The sequence below is a fragment of the Sylvia atricapilla genome, chromosome 3 (assembly GCF_009819655.1).
Source record: "Sylvia atricapilla isolate bSylAtr1 chromosome 3, bSylAtr1.pri, whole genome shotgun sequence".
NCBI classification, from domain to species: domain Eukaryota; kingdom Metazoa; phylum Chordata; class Aves; order Passeriformes; family Sylviidae; genus Sylvia; species Sylvia atricapilla.
The window spans coordinates 49,287,749-49,304,040 of NC_089142.1; the positions used below are offsets into that span (position 1 = coordinate 49,287,749).

Here is a 16,292-nt window from a genome sequence, read left to right on the forward strand (position 1 = left end):
AGAGCTTACAAGTACACAGCCCTCAACACACTCTGGGAAAATGTGCTCTGCTTAGTTCAAGGTGCTGCATCTCTGCATTTTCAACTGAGGGCATTCAAATTGCTTCAGTGTTTTTCAAAGGAATATGAGAATGAACCTAAAATCTCTTTTGAATTAGAAAGGAAGAACTAATTCACATGTTTTTCTTCCTATTTAAGGAATCTTATATATGCGACATCTGGAAAGACTTTTCATTATGTTTTGCAGAAAAAAATTGACACTACCATAACTGACATAAAACAAAAATGTTTTCCATAGTCATTTGACTGACACAGCAACTGGCACAACTTGGATTCTCAGAGTTCTTAGTACTTGCCTTTACACAGCTTAATTAAAGTCTGTTCTAATTAATGTGATAATTTCCTTAGTTTAAAACTACAAAGAACTTGGAACTTGTCAATGTCACATGTGGTGGCATACACCTGATGTGGCAAAGAGAAAAGTCTAGGCCACCATTACTGTTGTGACTGAAGTGCATCCATACAAATAAAAGTAACATCCCCATCTTCAGCTGCAAATTCCTCCTAGAGAACATGCAAATACTTTCCAAAAATAAATGACGTAAAAAAGTTTATTGTAAACAATCATGCACAGGAGGGGAAAGTAGTGCAGAAATGTCTCTTCAACATGTAAACCATGACATTTCTACTCCAGAATTCATGAGTAACAAGACCGAGTAGAAGACTTCCAGCCCTACTGACCCTATTACATGTTGCTGGTATTAAGCAAAATTCCTAGAAATTTGATACACTTCTCAGATTTAAATAAAGCTCAAGAATCAAAAGACAGAAGTCAGAGAGACATCCATTTTTAAAGATATATTCTTCTATTCCATTCTATGTAAACATTCTTACGGATTAGTACAGAAAATCAAAACAAGTTTATCCTGTATTCTGCCTTTAAGACTTAATATTTCATGAGAAGAAGTTGACAATGAACAGCTGAGCAGGAAAAAATCTTTGAAAAAACTCTGTATTCAATGGATAGCAAGCAAATCTGGTGGTGAATTTCCTGTCTGGTGAGCAGGTATGTTGAGACTAGACTCTGAAACAAGGTTATCCACTAGAGGAAATTAAGATAGCTACTTGTATGAGGATTAGGGCAAGCACTGGTGAGACTGGCAACACACCTCCACACTTGCAAGTTAGTATATGAGCATTACTGATTTGAACTGTCAGTGTAAATCTCAATTTCCATTTCATGCATTCTGACCATTCTCACAAATGCATGAGATTTTAGCAAGCATATTTCCCCTTTCAATCCCTCTTACTTTTCTTCCCTTTTCAAATCTGTATTTTTGTGATGGATAGTTTCTAGCTTTAGTTTGCTTTGGATGTGTTTCAACAGACTTCAACTGGAAATAGATAACAAACAGTTTTACACTTCTGAACACTTGTTGAAGAAAAGTTGTTAAGACTAAAGCATCAGCACATTGTGAGGACATGTTTGGGTTATAGGTTTCACAAGCCAATAATATAAAGGAGTCAGAGTAAAGCACTGCTAAACAATGTAGCCCAATAAAAACAAACCCTCCAACTTCCACTTATGTACCTGAAAACCCATAACTTATTTTAAAACAATAACCAAACAAGAATAAAACCAAGATATCAATAAACTGGAAGCCCTACTGCTATTTCACAGCAATGCAGATAACATTGCATATACAGCATGGTTCATTTGTGTCTTAGGCTTCTGTTGACCAGAATACCTGTTACTATCCTCTCTGTATCACCTCTCTATATCTATATCAATTGTCCACTGAACCCAGAATTTTTTTAAAACCCCTTCTGTACATAATTCAATCTTCTTTGTAGACTTAAATAAGCTTTAAAAATAATATCTACAGCATTTTTATTTAATAAAAGGGCTGCTTGAAAAACATTAATGCATAAAATATATCCAATCCTGTTCAGAAAGAAGCATCCATTCTATTACTTACTTATTAAAGCTATGTGAAAAGAAGCTAGTCATCACACAACTCTCTAATTCTCTAAATCTCTATTTATTCTGTTCTGGTTTTCATGAGTAATCTTGACTATTCTGTGATGTCCAGTTGACTTACATGTACCTGATTCCCACCCAAGTAGCTAGGGCCTGTAACTATTCCCAATGAATTTTCTGCAAGTGTAATCAAAAAGTTCACCACTTTTATGAGCCATAATAAAAATTGCAAACATGTACAGCACGTAGCTCGGTTTAAGTCTGCAGTTCTCTGCTCCAGTCCACCCAAGCCAAACTTTTTTTCCTAAGGTCATCTTACACACCTACAATAGTGAATAAAGACAGCTAAACAGGCAACTAGCTGGTATTACCCTTTCTCCAAAAAAATTACCAACTTCCATGACAACTTTATACTGGGAAGGAGTTGAATCAGGAACCAAAACATGCTGGTTTTAAAGATGTGTTCCCTCAGCCAGCTCCTCAGCAAAAATGACATAACTGATTGAGTAACTGAGTAATTGATATTATTCTCTATGAGAAAACATTACCAGTTTAACACTTGAAATTTTGCTCTGACCAAAACTTGAATTTTTGCTCTGTGCATAGGCTGTTTTAGAAGGCAGCAGATACTTGCATTTCTTTAATAACCGTTCTACGTCAATTTAGCAACAACTTCCTTTTCTGACAGAACTGAACCACTCAGTGGACAGACAAGAGCGAAACAGCCTTAAACAAAACTATTCACACAACATGCACAAAATGTTTGTCACCCCCATGCACAAAGAATTTTTATGTAAGTTTTGCTACAACCACACCAATGGTACAGCTAGGCCAGTGGTATCCTGGCATGCATTAGGAAGAGCATTCCCAGCAGGTCAAGAAAAATGATCCTGCCCCTTTACTCCACCCTGGTGAGGCTGTAGTGCTGTGTCCAGTTCTGTGCTCCTCAGTACAAGACACGGAGCTCCTGTAGCAGGTCCAGCAGAGGATGACAAAGAATCATTAAGGCACTGGAGTATTTCTGTTAAAAGTAAAGTCTTAGGGAGCTGGGCCTGTTCAGCCTTAAGAAGTGACTGAGAGAGGGGACCTCATTAATGTCCATCAGTATCTGAAAGGGGGTGGCAAGACGGATGGAGCCAGGCTCTGCTGGGTGGTGCCAAGCAACAGGACAAGAGGCAATGGGCAGAAACTGATGCACAGGAAGTTCCATGTGAATGTGAGGAAGAACTTTACTGTGCAGGTGACTGTGTGCTGGAACTGGCTGCCCAGAGAGGCTGTAGAAATCTCCCTCATGGGAGATATTCAGACACCACCTGGATTCAATCCTGTGCCATGTGCTCTAGGATGACCCTGCTTGAGCAGGAAGATGGTAGTCCCCTCCAACCTTATCCATTCTGGGATACACATAGAACAGTAATCATAAAAAAATTACGTATTTTTTAATGTATGCTGAAACATACTTATCTATATACTCTCTGCCAAAATTAGAGCAGAGTAATTGAACACATTCATTTAGAGAGTGTTCCCATTTATATTTGGAAGCATATAGATTACACTATAGATTACAAACCAGATAGCTGTATTAGTATGGCTATTAAAAAATACTGCCTAGCAGAATACAATTGGAATTTTTTTGTGAAATCCTGCAAGATGCAGAGATGTCTTATTTAACAACAAATGTAATCCTTTTAGCTTGGACCTCCATGATAAAAAGTGCAGGGGATGGGGGGAAACAACAAAAAACCCCAGAACTTATTTACAGGGATTCCTTTAAAAACTGATGCTCACCTCAGTAAGAACCCTGGTAATTTAAATTAATTAACACAGGCCATATATTTACTGTAGTAACATCTGACCGATGTTTTTTAAGCTTTATAAGCTTGGGGTTTTTTTAAGGTAAAATGATGCCAGAAGTTACACCTTTGTATAAAATATAAAGCTATGAAATACTGCCCTCTTGTGATCTTCCCTAAAAATGTAGCTGATTATTAAAAGGAAGTTTTGGCAACAGTTTTCTGCATTACGGCTGAGTGGGTCTGTATGTTCCTTTCATTTATGTATAAATATTTCTAGAAATAAAACCTAATTGTTAAGTTATTAATGCTATCTTAAAATAAGTAATTGCATATGTGCTATTAAAAGCACCAAGGACACATCCTCTGCCAGCTCAATCCAGATTCTTTGTAAGGCATTTGCAAGACTGCAATGGACTTACACAGCACATTGCCAGCTAAACACGACTGCACTGCACGATGCCAAACCCTAGAAGGGTAGGAAATACCTCTAATAACAGACAGACATTTTGCCCAGATAAGAAAGCAAGGGGCTGAGGGGTGCTTCACCTACAGAGGTATCTTAGAAGTAAATTTTCAACAGTCTGTTGCTGAAAGAGACCAAGTCTTGAGAACATTCATTCTTTTGAAAAATCAATGGGCCTGGAAAGTACCATACACACTAAAAAAGTCAACAAAGCGCCAAACTATATAAGAAAATTCAAGTCCTTCTTCCAATTATTAGTTCTTCAGAAATTATTCAGTACTGGAATGAAAGTTATCATTAACCTTAATTTTATTTCATTTTATTTTTAGGGTATTTGAGAAAAAAGGCTTGTAGGAGCATCCAGAATACTTTTCCAGAAAAAAAAACCCAAACAACTAGCTATTGTAAGCACACTTTTTTTTTTTTTTTCCCTAAGCGGCAGAAATTAAAAAACAGGAGAAGAGCTGTGGACACAATGAAAATCATGGGAATCTACATGGCTTAGTACTGAAGGAGCAACCCTAAGCTACAATTAGGAGTCTGCTGCTGGCACAGCAGGGCACACTGATACACATTATGGATCTTGCCAACAACAGAGGTCTCAACCTGCTACTCAACTTTCTGCTCATTTTCTTGGTTCTAGTGCTTGCATTTATCCTTGTGAAGCTGATGTGAACCTCTGCAAGGCTCTGCTTCCTTTTCAGATTTCACCCTGTGGATTTTGCAATGCTAATAATCCAGCCATTTTAGACTACCTGAATACAAGTATGCAAAGACTGCAGAGGCTGAAATATCCAACAATTACAGAATGTGTCCAGACCCCAAATTTATCAGAAAGCAATCCTAAGAGCTGTGCACAAGTATCTACCCGCCATTAAGTGAAGAAAGCACCTACACCCTCACTGAGTACCTGAAGAAACCCAAGCATGCATCAGCAGCTACCGTAGTTTTTCATTGCTACAGCTGATTGTTATTTAAAGATCTACAAATTATTTGCAGCATTCAAGGAATAATTTCTGCAAAAAGAGGACAGCAGAAATTGAATTTTTAAAATGGGATTTCTGTAGAACATATACTTCCCGTATATTTCATGGGAAATGACAGCAGGAAGGCAAACCAAAATGCAGCTTTGAGTTGACAGCACACATCAAATTACCTGTTGGAGAGAAAAGCACAGATGCTGTAAAGGGAAACAAAGATATCCTTGAAAAGCAGCTTGCAGTAGCAGAGATAGGGATAAGGGAAGGTCAAATATGAAAACATAATTATTATTTAGACCTTTTCTGACCACCTGTGGTTCACTGCAACACCTTAAAAGCCAGAAGTCTTCTGTTATCCAGCACATCAAAAGAAGCAGCTGTCAAAACAACTGAAAAACAAAGGGCTATTACCCAGGTTATCATAACTCTGCCCAGGAAACTCTTAGCACCAGCACATATAGCAGCAGTAGATGCAGCTGCACAAACTCAAGATGCATTACAGCCTCAGTAAGAGGATTTACCACTTATGCACAGGTCAAGTGAGCAGTGTGGGAGCCCTCCAGGCACATTTGACAGACCACTTGTTACTTGCCAGTGCAATCCTCAGTCCATAACCTGTCCTCACCTCTAGGCATGCAGCAAAAACTTCTTACAGGACCTTCTTTTGTGGCTCTTTACAGGATGATGTACTTTTCCCACAGGGTCCTGGGAAGGAGAGTGACCAACAAAAGCACACTTCTGTTGGAATGATTTTCCAGAAGGTAGTGCTAAAAACATAAGAAGTGCTGGGACAGGAGGGGACCAGAAGCAGATTTTTATACATTACATTGGAGCCAAACAACCTCCTCTTAGCATCTCACTTTCCCAAGTGAAACACAGGAAGAGGGTGCACCAACAAATATACATTGTACAGTAAATTTATTGTCATAGATGAGCATATTAACACACACGCAAAAGAGGCAGATGTTGTTTCATGGATGGGGAAGGCCCAGCTCCAGCTTCCTACTGCCAACAGCACATCCCTGATTCAGCACATATACTGCTGAGTATATTATAGATATATATTATAGAATAGAATATATCTGTTCATGTTCACACCCAGAACTTCCATATGATCACTATTGTTATCCAGTTACCTGCAGGAGACTCATCTGAACTGGATCTATGAACAGTCTTTTCACAGGAAAAGGCAGTATACCCAGCAAACCTGAAATCCTAAGGAAGTCCTGCCATTAATAAGTATCCACATTCCACTCTACACTACCTGCTCCAAAGCTTAGAGAGCATTAGTGTGCTCATTTTGTCTGGAATAAAGTTAATTTTCTTCACAGTATAGTAGTTAGCAGGGGACTACAGATCGGTACAAATCCGAAGTGTAGTTCTCTACCAGCTACTATGAAGGAAATTGCCTCTGCCCCAGCCAAACCAACGAGAGCAGCACAGATAGTTAAAACAACAGCTTTTTTCTCACCTGCTCTGAAATACATGCAATAAACATTTGAAATGGCTTCTGCAAACTTCAAAAACCCATAGTTTTTTGAAGTTGGTAGTCATGGTAGTATGAATTCCAATCTGTTTGCATTTAAAGCAGAAAACTTTGCACAGCTATATCACAACAAGCACTTCATCATTTATTTTGATAATTTTGAAATATTCTGCAATAAAAAAATCTGTAAATTAATATACCAGAGATATATGGGGTAATGGTTACATAGTTGTGTATTACTTAGGAGAATTCTTGCTGATGCTTGACATAGATGGCTCAAAGCACACCAAAACCACTGAAACAAACAGGAAACCCATTCTAGCCTAAAGCAGAATAAGAACAGTTTTCCCAACAAAATGCTAATTAACTGACATACTGCTTGAGACTACTCAAAGCTTATTGTCTCTATGACCTTCTGATATTCAGAAGTTTCCCTATCTTAGGAAAACCACTGTGACACCAGTTGGCCCTGACAAAACAATAAAGTCACATATTCCTCTTTAACAAATTGAGAAAGATGAGCCCATTGCCACCAAGTAGCATGTATTTCCAGATCAAAAATTACCTACCAAGGAAGTCTGTGAGAAACTTTGTTAGAGCGTGGAGAAACAATCCCCAGGAACAACCCCAGTAAACTCCTCCAACAATGAATATGACAGAATCCTCAACAAATGCAGAAATACACTGCTGAAACTGAAACATGCATTTTCCCAAGATGACATATAAAGCTGGCAAAATTATCAGTTAACCAGTGCCAAGGCTCTTTTTGCAATCAAGCACAGTCCAAGTTTGGTTTCCGATCATCTGCTAGCACTTACACCAGGCTGAACCTACAAGCACCTTGTAATGAATGGAATCCCATTCGCCGGGCTACCAACTTCACAGCAAAAGGAACAGACCATAAAAGCTCAGTTATAGCTTACAGTAAAGGAGTTCACCCTGCTAGCTAAAAGTGATAATCCCTCATGTTAAAAAGTTTTATATTCCTGAAATGTATGGTTTCATCAAAATGTGATATAGGAAAAACATTGTTATTAATAATTTTAATTTTCTGATCTGACGGAATTGTAAAAAAGCCCTAGCTCTGAGATGACATTTAAGAATAAAGTTTTATGTGGCAACAATGTTATCTGATGAATGTTATGACTTTTCTTTCAATTAAAGTTTTACAGCTTTGTTTACCAATGTTTAGATATGCGTGCAGTTTACTTTCTTCCTTTTCTGCTTTGCAACAAAAATTGTTCTAACAACTCTGAACTTGTCATTGCATTAAAACTTAATTTCCAGACACTTTTATATACATGGTATGATCAGTACAGTGTTTTCCTCATTAAAAAAACACACTAAACCTGGTACGTTAAAGGGAAAAGATGCACTTAAGTAATTCCCACCTATTATGTCTGCAATATTCTGACACAATTTAGCACACCGTGAAATCGTACAGATGCTCTGTACACTGGAATAAAGAGTTTCATATTCTGATACCTGCAACACTGTATAAAGTTAATACATAGATATGCAATCTTCTGAAGCTTTCCTTCTTATTATATGATCTCCAACAATTTCAAAGGCACGCTTTAATTTTAAATCTAATTTTTGGACTAGCACACAGCATGTACCTACATGTATTCAGATAATAGGATATATAACAGGATCAGAATAAGAAATGCCATTGTTTGACAACACAGCCTTTTAATTCAGATTTTATAGCTTCCAAGTTCAGTAAATGGGAAAGGCTGTTGTGTGTTATAAGCATTTTTTTCTCTTAATACAGTCCTTATGACACATTTCCTTATTCAAAGATCAGCTGTATATTGAAAACAATTTAAAAATTAAGTGTATGGCGAAATATAAATTCTGCATAGAAAATGTTTTCATTAAAGCAATATTTCTTTGTTTCAGTGCATAAACTGAACTCCATAAACTGAAGAACTGTTAAAATCTTTTCCTAGGAAAGGTGTAGGAGAATGTTTATTTTCAAAAAGCATACATTAAATAACTCGCATTAGCTAAGGACACAACTCCAAAATGTTACACAATAACCCAAGGCCAGATTATCCTTGGAGATTTGTTCCTGAAATGTATAAACATCACACCCACAGCTGAAGGATGCACCTTCTCTAAGAAGCATTCTGTTGTTCCACAGCACATTTTCTGCAGTTGCAAACCTGGCCACGTCCTGAAGGATAATCACAATGTAGCTGCAGGTCTTCTGCCCAACACTCTGAGCTTCCCTTACAGTGCACAGGAAATTTTATTTTACAACCCATGGTGTACAATTGAAATGGAAAAGTCACATAAGAGGCATTATAATTTGGGGAGCAAAGTATAAGAAAAACCACTGAGTTCAGACTACTAAGGAAGCAGAGAATTTTAAGCTTGAAAGTAATTAACCTTTGAACAGCTTTTGAGGGGTGTTACATTATACTTTCCATTAGTCTTCAGAGTAAACAAATAGAAGGTTTGTCTGAATTTGCAAAAATTAACTCTGAATTAAGAGTTTTTTATGGTGAACTGTCTACATCAGTCTGTGAGGACATAAAAACTTGTTTGTAGCGTGCATTATTAAGTCCAACAGCTGCTCCTGAACCATCAGTCCTCAAAATCTACTCAGAAAATTGTTGCTGTCTATTCTTACTTCATTAGTGATAGGGCTGGTAGAAGGGGAGGCAACAGAATGCAGCTATCTTAAAGTGGCACAAAGCTGCTCTAGATTTAACAGTTGAAAACAACATTTGTTGTATTCTCTCTTCATGGCGATAGTAGTTTTAAAGCAAAATAATGATAAACTAATTTTTTTCAGTCCTAGAAAAACCACTACATTTCCATCAGGATATATATATATGTATTAAAAGCAAAAAACCAAAAGCAATCCTTTATTAAAGAAAAATAAAAAAATTATATGGAGCTGTGGCTTTTGCCTCTTCTATAAATCATCAGCTTCCTCTTATGCCTTCTGCTTTATCTCTTAGATATATATTCCACTTAGGTTTGCAGTTTTCTTGGTTTCTCAGAAATAATAAAATACCAGCTCCCACATACATGTGATCTCTGAGAAAAGGCCACAGCAGAATGATGCTCAGGTTTCTTTAAAGAAGAGGTGTCAAGACAGCAAGAACCATTCTTGTTTCTTCATTGCTTCTGGCATCTCCTTAAAAGTGTAACTTCCATCAGAAAGACAGGAGAGCAGGAGAGCACAGCAGGGATGCCTCTAAGTGCCCAAAGGCTCACTCCTCTTGCACATGATCTTACAACACCTTCTCTGGGTCCTACTTCACAACCACATCTCACTGGAGGACATGATCCCATTTCAAGGCCATGCAATATGACTCCATATCATGCCATCAGGAATTTTCTCCACAGAGATGTAAAAGTTACACGTGAAACAAAAAACCAAAACTGAAAACAAACAAAACCCCACTCGAACTACAAACAAACAAACAAACAAACAAGCCAGTTTTAGGCAAAAAATGTCAAATCTCAAAAACCTGGAAAGGTGCAGGACTGTATGAATCAAAGTGAAAGATAAATAACGCTTGTGTTCCCCCTGCTGGCTCTGTCCTCCAAACACAGCTCGGTAGCAATGCCTGCACTGATCAAAGTTTTTGAGTAACTGTAATAACACATACAGGGCTTCACCTGTTTCAAACATTCACTTTGCCTTTTTTCTGTATTTAAACATAATTAGAGGGAGAAAGCACTTTTGAGACATGAAGACAAACGCTGGGAGTGGTTTCGATCTAAACAAAATATTTTTCTAAAACGTCCATCCTAAACGAAGCGTTGTAAAGGCACATACAAGATTATAAAGAGACATGTATCTAATAAATAGATACAAGTAAATAAAATAAAGTAAATAAACCTTACTCTACTGTTGTGAGACCCTGTCAGGAGTACTGCACACAGTTCTGCTGTCCCCAATATAAAAAAGAACGTGAAACTGTTGGAGCAAGTCCAAAGGAGGCCACAAAGTTGGCAAGAGGACTGGATCACTTCTCCTATGAAAACAGGTTGAGGAAGGTGGGGCTGTTCAGTCTGCAGAAGACAGGGTTGCATAGAAACCTTACAGCAACCATCCAGTACCTGAAGGGGGCCTACTGGAGCTCCTTCCCAGGAACTGTGGTGATAGGATATGGAGTAATGGGTACAGACTGAAAAAGGGGACATTTAAGGCTAAGTATTAGGAACAAATTCTTTACTATGAGGGTGATAAGACACAGAAACAGGTTGCTCAGGGAAGTTACAGATGCTTCAACTCTGGCAGAGACCAAGGCCAGGCTGGATAAGGCTTTGAGCCACCTGGTTTAGTGGGAGATGTCCCTTCCCATGGCAGAGAGGGCTGGAACTAGATGATCTTTAAGGTCCCTTTCAACCCTTAATATCCTATCATTCTGTATATTTAAATCCAAGAAGAGAACCACTAGGCACAGTAACCTGATCACAAATCTCACAGACAGCACCACTGGTGGCTGCAGCCAGCTACACATTTCAGGTGTTTGGGAAGATTTGAATGAATGGACAGACCAAGCTCCCTTCATGGTACCCTGCTGTCGCTTCCCAAACCCCTCATGTGCTCCTCAATGCCACCAGCAGGTGCCAACTGTCTGGAGTCCTGCTGGCAGTCCCTGGACCCAGCCTCAGCACTGAGCCAGTCCCTGTCACTTTGGTTCTGAGAGGAGCCCATCAGCCTCTCCTCCCTACCTGGGGAATTTATCAGCATCAGAATCTTTGAAGGGCTTATAGAAAGATGAGGATTTCTGCAGCAATAAAGGTAAAGGGTGGCTACCTGTAACAATGTCAGGTTTTTAGACAAACCTTTAGAAATTACTATTAGTTTGGCCATATTAATTTGCTTCAATTTTCTTAAGTTAAAACCAGAAAACCCAACCCAACCAACAGCAACAAAGACCAAAACCAGGTCATCATTAAGAGCAAAACTGGATGTTAAGAATCTCTAAACTTGTCATTCTTTCCATCAATATACAGCAGAAGGAACAACACAACCTGAGCACAACTCTTTGTTAGTTACCTCGTATACTTCAGGCTGAAGCAAACAGGAAAACTGCACAAACAGCAAGATTACCTCTGCTGAGATAATATCCTAGTCTAACCCTAAAATGCCTTTCAGAGAAACTTATATGCTGTAAACTGGGGTTTTTTTGTCAAGTCAAGCCAAACTTACTGCACAGGTAAATGTGAATACATAGATCTTAAATACTGCCTTCCTTCACAAGCTGTACTTCCCCATTAGGGGAAAAGCTGGAAACAAAGACTGTGAATTGCCACGTTAGAAAGGGTTACCTGTCTCTTAAAACTATGTGCTTGATAGTCTAGATATGAAAATATTTCAAGTATGATACATCAACCACATATACCATCTTATTTAAATAAACCAGATTTGTTAGTTAATTTTTATTAGTTAAAAATAAGCAGTAATATCAAACTGAATTCTGTTTTTAAGTACTAGGCATGAAGAGACTGAATATTCATTCACCCTTGCACTACACAAAAGTCACTTCTTATTTTGCTGAATGCATAAATGCCGCCTCTTTGTAAGCCCATTCAAGTCAAAATACCTTCACATTTCCCCCACTACACAGTTACTCTAAAACTACTAAAAAGGCTACTTGGTGAACCTCTTTCCGTGCCCAGCTTCAGATAAAGACATGTTAGTGCCATGTGGACAGGCACAGTGAATCCAAGCAAGCTGTATGTAGGCAGACAGCAGAAATAAAAGAAAACCCAAGAAACAACTAATGTAGCTTAAAAATACCATCACTTGGTTAGGAGGACCTGTTCCCTTTCCCGTTTCATTAAAAACTGCCTGTAACACAGGATGCCACATGATGGCAGCAAACACCAAGCTTTATCCTTACCTGCACAGGCTGGTCACCTGCTACTCTGAAGTCTTCGAGCTGCTGCAAGTGCCACGCAGCCACGCCGTAGGGCTCCTCAGCAGGCCGGCAGTCCAGGGGATTTGCCCGCAGCTGCTCCTTGAGCCACATCTGAGTCCTCACTGCGGGCTGGATGGGAGCTCCGCTCACCGCCTGCTGTCCCAGCGTCGCGTATCTGTGGCCAAAGGCTTCGCAGCCGCCTGCCACAGGTTTGCTCTCAGGTAAGGCACTGTAGGTCAGGTCTAAGGCATGTCTCCTACCTGGGGAATCTGAAACAAAGTCGTCTTTGCTGCACGTTTCAAATTTGTATTTGCAGTCCAGTAGAGAAGATCGTTTCTTCCCCATTTCTTTGTCCTCAATTTTCAGCAACTCCATGCTGTCATGCAAACAACTTGGCCCATTTGTCCTTAATTGAGGTGGCACAGCTTTGTCCGTACCAGCCCTGTATTCCACTGAATGACTACTTCCATCCTGGCTGAAATTATTTGGTGAGCTGAGTTTAGACAAGGAGGACCATTTTCTTACAGGTCTTGTATCTTTCATGTCAAGAGAATTGTCCAGAGGTCCCTGATTTCTGCCTCCTCCTGACCTTACAAAGCTTGTACTCCATTTTGAGCCGTCAGACTTGAAAGCTTCCCTGTGTTTGGAAAGTGAAGAGCTGGCACCAGACAGCATCACATGGGCAGTGGGAATAGAAACCAGTGATCGGCTGGGCTTAAATGACGATGTACCACTTGAAGTTGAATGATCTGCGAAGAGAAATTTATCACGTAAATAAGTGCAACACAGAGCTCATTAACATTAGTTGAGATAGGAAAAAATATCAAATTCAAGGTGAAATGCAAAAATAGAAGAGGTTTCTTGACAAAATAGGGCCTTCTAGATCATTCTAAGCCATGAGAATGGAAACTAATTAAAGTGGAAGATTTTCAAGTTTATTTTGTGCAGGTGTCATAATGATAAAAAGAAAAGTGCACTAAGCATTAGCAAGAGCAGCTTCAGATAGAATTCTCAGCCTGTGAGTTCAAGAAACCATTCCCAGCTTTAAGGTGGCAGGATAGATTTCTCCCCCACAGTACATAATACTAAGGAGCTTCTACACCACAAACAGCAGATGTGTTCAGGACCCCCAAGATTGGTTCCTCTTCCATCACCCCCCTTCCCACTTTTGAAGGAAAAACAACTCAATAAATGCACTTTGTAAAATGGCAGTGCTGTAGACAAGCCAGTTTAATTATGATCACTTGGACAGAGTTATTGATCCATTCTGGATCTCACTAATTTCCAAGCACGCTTCCTGTGCTGTGTTTGGCTGAGAAAGAGTTCATTTCCTCCACAGTACCTGGTATAGGGCTACGTTTCTGATTTGTTCTGGAGACTGTGTTGGTGATTTAGGGAAATTTTAATGCCTGCTAAGCAGCCCTTACACACAGTCGAGGCCTTTTCTGCTTCCCACTCCACCAGTGAGGAGGCTGGCGGCACACAAGGAGCTAGGAGGGGACACAGCTGGAAGAGCTGAGCCCAACTGACCAAATGGATATTTTCTGTATCCTATGGCTCCATGCTCAGCAATAAATCCAGGTTGAAGGCTGCTTTGGGACGCTGCTGCTTAGGCAACAGTCAGCTAGTGGCGACAAACTGTTTACACTTGCAGTCTTTCTTCTACACTTGCAGTTCTTATTTCTGTTATTTTGCTTAGAATATTTTTCTTCTTTTCAATTATTAAACTGTTTTTATCTCAACCCAGCAAGATTTTTCACTTTTACACTTCTGGTTCTCTCCCTTGTCCCTTCAGGAATGGGGGCAAGAGGAGTGAGCTAGTGGCTGTGTATTTACAGACCCAAATGAAACACTACAGAGAAAATGTGTCTATCAAATTGTCTATAAATCTTTCTCAAGTCAAAATATCAAGAACAGAGAAATCAGAAAGGTGATATTCAGGAGGGAACAGTGGAGCAAAGATGAGAGAGGTAATGGAGAAATTCCTGGGAACTAGCTGAGAACTCTCACGCACCCAGCAATGTGTGCTCAGCTATGTCACAGGCTGTGGGCTACCAGAAATAAACATTTAATTCCCTCATTAGAGGATCAGCTCCCACCAAGTCAGATAGAATGAAAGGCAGATAGAATGAAATCGCTCTAATTAAAAGATTCTTCTGGTGTCCCTTTTGCCAAAAAGCAAAACAGATACATTCTTCTTACTTATTTTATCCAAACCTAGAGAGTACCTCTGAGATTTGTCAGCTGCTATATGAATTCATACTGGGATAATTTAAAAGTTAAAAAAAAAAAAAAATTGCTCTACAACTGGCATAACCAGCTTGATTTGGTGGAGCCAGAACACATCATTTATTAATTAAGCACACTTTGAAAGCATGTATTTTACTCAATATACCACACCACAGACAGGAAAAGGAAGAGAGCTTCCAATGGTGCAAGAACTTTCAAAAATGGTAGCACTTATTTTTCCACATATCCAAATAAAAATATCCCTATCTGCAACTTGCATATTCCTCCTTATTTGGGATCAGACTTCCTCACTTCTTGCACTTGCAGCCCAACACAAAATAATACAGTCCTACTGTCACACTCTTCATGAGAAAAATGCATTATGGCCCACCAAAGAATAAACATTTCCCTGTTTATTACATAGTTAATGCCAGGACTCCTAGAAAGGCAGGAAATTTACTGAAGCCTTCCTGCCTCCCCAAGAGCCCCTGACCCAGCACATACCCCCCTGTTTCAGTTCACAAGGTCATGCCACACAGTTTCTTGCCTCTATGCAGCCGCCTACTTTCACAGTAGTTACAGAACACTGTTCTCCGTAAGACCTGGCAAAACTGTCAGAGCTGGCTGAAGTGGACCAACAGTTTAAGAGCTGTTCATAGGGTGCTGATGGTGGCCAGAGAACACACACAGGGGCTGTCCTGGGCAGGGCCAGGAATGGGACTTCAGTGATCCTTCTAAGTCCCTTCCAATACGGGATATTCTCTGATTCTGTGATAAAGTTAATGGAAAGCAGAATACTACCAGCTTGATACCTGATGAATCATGCTGCTAATTCATGTAGGGGTAATATTTTTTGCTTGCAAAATGGAAGATCCTCCTTCCTGTCTACAAGTTCTTCCTTAAAAATCCTATACTGCAGAGAGAAAATTTTTATTGGCTGTTCTGTCTTGATATTGCTCAAGAGGTGGGACATGTTAAAGAGGAAGATAGAAGGCCACACAACCCTTTCCAAGCAGAAGGAATCAGTCTTCTCACCAAACACATCAGTGCCCACAGATATTGCAACACTGGAGATGGTGACAGCAGACATTACTCATGTCCAAACTTGTGATATGCACACAACTTGTAACCTTTTTGCCTATGCCAAGTACAGTATCAGCTTCTTTCAGCTCTGCCTCCTGTCTTCTCTCACGGCACATCAGACACTTGCATCAAAAGCCACTATAAATTGGGTACATCTGGCTATGCTGCATAGCCGGGGCTGCTTTCAGTCCTGCCTTTCAATGGAAATAAAGATAACACAGCCACCTGTCTGAGAATGTCAAAGCAGTGACAAGAGAGCAAGAGAGTTACATGACCTGATGGAGTCATAAACGTAGATATCATGAGATGGAAAGTGCAGGTTGGAGTCCTGCTTTTGGAGAACATGCAGCAGAAGAGCAGGAAGAGACTCTCAGGGAAAGC

General features: G+C 39.5%; 1 protein-coding gene across 1 annotated transcript in view; it reads right to left on the minus strand.

Moving 5' to 3' along the window:
* The window catches only part of CEP85L (centrosomal protein 85 like), a 103,040-nt gene that overhangs the window by 48,225 nt on the left and 38,523 nt on the right, over positions 1-16,292 (minus strand). Inside the window, exon 3 of the mRNA XM_066315302.1 lies at positions 12,582-13,348. Coding sequence (XP_066171399.1) covers positions 12,582-13,348 — 767 coding nt within the window. The remainder of the gene's footprint in view (positions 1-12,581; positions 13,349-16,292) is intronic.